The sequence below is a fragment of the Macrobrachium nipponense genome, chromosome 8 (genome assembly GCF_015104395.2).
Source record: "Macrobrachium nipponense isolate FS-2020 chromosome 8, ASM1510439v2, whole genome shotgun sequence".
Lineage (NCBI taxonomy): Eukaryota > Metazoa > Arthropoda > Malacostraca > Decapoda > Palaemonidae > Macrobrachium > Macrobrachium nipponense.
The window spans coordinates 43527408-43532070 of NC_087203.1; the positions used below are offsets into that span (position 1 = coordinate 43527408).

Below are 4663 nucleotides of genomic sequence, written 5' to 3' on the forward strand. Positions count from 1 at the left end.
GCAACAAACGTATCTCCCTTTTTACGTTGGCATTTTAATATTAACATAATATATATATAATATTTGAAATGCCAAACGTAAAAAGGGAGATAACGTTTGTTGCTGATGTAATGTAAGAAGTATATATATAAATATATATCTATATATATAATATATATATATATATATATATCCTATATAATATATATCTGATTATTATATGATATATATATTTATATAATATATATAAATAATATAACCTTTTCTTTACATTACATCAGCAACAAACGTATCTCCCTTTTTACGTTGGCATTTTTAATATTACACACACACACACACACACACACACATATATATATATATAATATATATATATATATATACATATATATATATATATATATATATCTATATATATATATATAATATATATATATATATATATATATATATATACACTTGTATATATTTCTTTATTTACACTTCTGTATGCCATGATAAAAAACTAAGTGTAACTAATTATATATATATATATATATGTGTGTGTGTGTGTGTGTGTGTGTACATATACATTTCTTATTTACACTTCTGTTTTCGTAGTATTCCCTGACAAATAAAAAAACGCAGTGCAACTAATTCAAGGAGACATTCCACTCCACATAAAAATGTCCTAGGACTTTTAATTGCACTCCTAACTCCTAGCTGGATCCTTTCTGGCCGTATCAACGTGGTTTTTCTTTTTATTATATTTAGGAGGACCTATGGATCCACGAAAGCAATATCTAACACTCTACCTGTTCAACCCCAATCCCCTAGAGCAGTCAATCGCTCACCCAACTGTTCCTCCCTGGGATCTCACACTTGGAATAGAATCAAACAGAATATAGAATTTAGGCCACAGGCAAAGAGCTGGAACCTATGAGGCCATCATTCTGCGATGAAACGGAAGTTGAAAGTGAAAAGGTCTGAAAAGCGTAACAAGAGGAAAACCTCAAAGCAGTTGCACTATGAAACAATTGTTAGGAGAGTACTGAGGAAAGTATGATGGAAGAAAGAGAACATGAACGGAGGTTCATTAAAAAGGAATGAAGGAGTCTGCAGCTAGAGGCAGAAGGGACGCTGCATAGAACCTTATAGTGGTGCTTACAATGCACAGCATGAGGTAAACTGACGGCACTACACGGCTACGGGTCAGGAAGTGATGAACTATCAAAATAAAGATACTAAGAAGATTTAAATTTACGTGAAATTATTCAATAATTACAAATGCATTGCTGCATAATTTGCAGATGAGGTTCCAGACCTTCACACTGCTTGAAACCCAGCCACTATTGGAAAAATAAAAAAACTTTTATATGTCAGTTTCGCCAGCCTTTCCGCTTGTCACCTGGAGTAGAACTACCAGAATAAGCTAGAACATTTATTTTTTATTTTCTACTCCAGATGGGATGACTTCGCATTAGTGCAGACATACACACACATACATAAACACAGGCACACACACATACACACACACACATATATATATATATATATATAATATATATATATATATATATATATATATATATATATATACATATATATATAAATATATAATAAATATATATTTATATATACACATATATATATACATATTATATATATATACATATATATGACTATATATATATATATATATATATATATATATATATACATATATATATATATATATATATATATATATATATATATAAATAAATATATAATTAAAGCCCCAAATGTCCTTTAATATCTACTTCGCTCTACCCCAGAATTGATGTATTTTCAGATATATGAACCGAAGGGGAATTTTTTAGTTTATAATAATTTCGTCCTCTCGTGGATCGAAACACCGTCCAGCGGACGGGGACGAAATCAAGACGACAGTGACGTTATCGATTTGCTCGTGTCACAGCAGCAAAAGTTGCTCGTGTCACGGCAGCAAAAGTTGCTCGTGTCACGGCAGCAAAAGTTGCTCGTGTCACGGCAGCAAAAGTTGCTCGTGTCACAGCAGCAAAAGTTGCTCGTGGCACCGCAGCAAAAGTTGCTCGTGGCACCGCAGCAAAAGTTGCTCGTGGCACCGCAGCAAAAGTTGCTCGTGTCACAGCAGCAAAAGTTGCTCGTGTCACAGCAGCAAAAGTTGCTCGTGTCACCGCAGCAAAAGTTGCTCGTGGCACCGCAGCAAAAGTTGCTCGTGTCACAGCAGCAAAAGTTGTTCGTGACACAGCAGCAAATGTTGCTCGTAGCAGCGCAGCAAAGTTGCGCGTGTCACAGCAGCAAAAAGTTGGCTCGTGCCACAGTTGCTCGTGGCACAGCAGCCAAAAGTTTGCTCGTATTTCCGCAGCAAAAGTTGCTTGTGGCACCTTGCTAGGGCAAAAGTTGCCTCGTTTAGTTCCAGCGCAAAAGTTGCTCGTGGTCACAGCAGCAGCAAAAGTTTGCTCGTGTCACATGCAGCAAAAGTTGCTCGTGGCACCGCAGCAAAAAGTTCTCGTGGCACCGCAGCACGAGGTTCTCGTGTCATAGTAGCAAGAAAGTTGCTCGTGACATAGCAGCAAAAGTTGCTCGTGTCACAGCAGCAAAAGTTGCTCGTGGCAACCGCAGCAAAATTGCTCGTGTCACAGCAGCGAATTTGCTCGTGTCCGCAGCAAAAAGTTGCTCGTGTAACAGCAGCAAAAGTCGCTCGTGCGCAGCAAAAGTTCCGGGTGTCACGCAGCCAAAAGTTGATCGTGTCAGCAAGCCAAAAGTTGCTCGTGTCACAGCAGCAAAAGTTGCTCGTAGTTGTGACGGCAGCAGTTGCTCTGGCACCGCAAAAGCAAAAGTTGCTCGTGACACAGCAGCAAAAGTTGCTCGTGTCACAGCAGCAAAAGTTGCTCGTGTCACAGCAGCAAAAGTTGCTCGTGTCACAGCAGCAAAAGTTGCTTCGTGGCACCCGCAAAAGCAAAAGTTGCTCGTGTCACAGCAGCGAAAAGTTGCTTGTGCACTGCAGCGACAGCAGAAAAGTTGTTCATGTTACACAGCAGCAAAAGTTGCTCGTGCACAGCAGGCAGTTTGGCTCGTGAAAACAACAGCCAGCAAAAAGTTGCTCGTGTCACCGGTTGTCACCGCAAGAAAAGTTGCTCGTTTCACAGAAGCAAAAAGTTGCTCGAGCAACCGCAGCAAAAGTTGCTCGTGTAACCGCAGCCAAAAGTGCTAGTCGGCACCGCAGCAAAAGTTGGCTCGTGACACAGCAGCAAAAGTTGCTCTGTCACAGCAGCAAAGCTCGTTGTCAACAGCAGCAAAAGTTGGCTCGTGGCACCGCCAGCCAAAAAGTGTGTGGACACGCAGCAAGAGTTCTCGGACATAGTAGCAAAACCGTGCTTGTGTACAGCAGCAAAAGTTGCTCGTGTCCCAGCAGCAAAATGCTCGTGGCAACGCAGCAAAAGTGCTCGTGTCCCGCAGCGAAATTTGCTCGGTTACAGCAGCAAAAGTTGCTCGTGACACAGCAGCAAAAAGTCGCTCGTGTCACAGCAGCAAAAAGTTGGCTCGGGCACAGCAGCCAAAAAAGGTTGCTCGTGACACAGCAGAAAATTTGCTCGTGGACAAGCAAGCAAAAGTTGCTCGTGTCACAGCAGCAAAAGTTGCTCGTGACACAGCAGCAAAAATTGCTCGTGTCACAGCAGCAAAAGTCGCTTGTGTCACAGCAGCAATAGTTGCTCGTGACACAGCAGCAAAAGTTGCTCGTGACACAGCAGCAAAAGTTGCTAGTGACACTGCAGCAAAAGTTGCTCGTGTCACAGCAGCAAAAGTCGCTCGTGTCACAGCAGCAAAAGTTGCTCGTGTCACAGCAGCAAAAGTTGCTCGTGTCACAGCAGCAAAAGTTGCTCGTGACACAGCAGCAAAATTTGCCTGTGACACTGCAGCAAAAGTTGCTCGTGTCACAGCAGCAAAAGTTGCTCGTGTCACAGCAGCAAAAGTTGCTCGTGTCACAGCAGCAAAAGTTGCTCGTGACACAGCAGCAAAAGTTGCTCGTGACCACTGCCAGCAAAAGATTAGCTCGTGTCACAGCAGGGCAAAAGGTTGGCTCGGTGTCCACAGCAGCAAAAAGTTGCTCGTGTCACAGCAGGCAAAACAGTTGGCCGTCGTGTCCCAACCCCAGCAGCAAAAGTTGCTCATCTCACAGCAGCAAAAGTTGCTCGTGACACAGCAGCAAAAGTTGCTCGTGTCACAGCAGCAAAAGTTGCTCATATACCAAAAGCAAAAGTTGCTCAGGTCACAGCAGCAAAAATTTCCTCATCTCACAGAAGCAAAAGTTGCTGCTTTAACATGAGAAAGTTTAACTATCCTGAGCCCCTTCTCCTCTTCCTACCCCTCATAGAGAGAAAGAGAAATTAAAAAAGGAGATAAAGAAAGGGAAAGGGAATGAGCGAAGAGAGAGAGAGAGAGAAGAGAGGAGATGAGAGAGGAGAGAGAGAAGAGAAGGAGGAAAGAAAGGTAAGGACCGAAAGGTAAGGACCGAAAGGGAGGGGTGGGACCTCCCTTCCGGCCCTGAGCCCCATCTCTACTTACAACCCCTCATTGAAAAAATGAGAAAGAGAAAGATACAGAGACAGAGAAACTGAAAGATAGAAAAAGAGAGAGAGAGAAAGGGAAGGAAGCTGAGGACTGAAAGGGAGGGGTGGGA

General features: G+C 41.9%; 1 protein-coding gene across 1 annotated transcript in view; it reads left to right on the forward strand.

The window, feature by feature from the left end:
- LOC135223068 (uncharacterized) overlaps positions 1 to 4309 on the forward strand; it is a 12010-nt gene extending 7701 nt beyond the window's left edge. Inside the window, exons 4-6 of the mRNA XM_064261576.1 lie at positions 1919 to 2327; positions 2482 to 3097; positions 3371 to 4309. Of these exons, the coding sequence (XP_064117646.1) occupies positions 1919 to 2327; positions 2482 to 3097; positions 3371 to 4309 (1964 nt within the window). The remainder of the gene's footprint in view (positions 1 to 1918; positions 2328 to 2481; positions 3098 to 3370) is intronic.
- Positions 4310 to 4663: the final 354 nt, after the last annotated feature.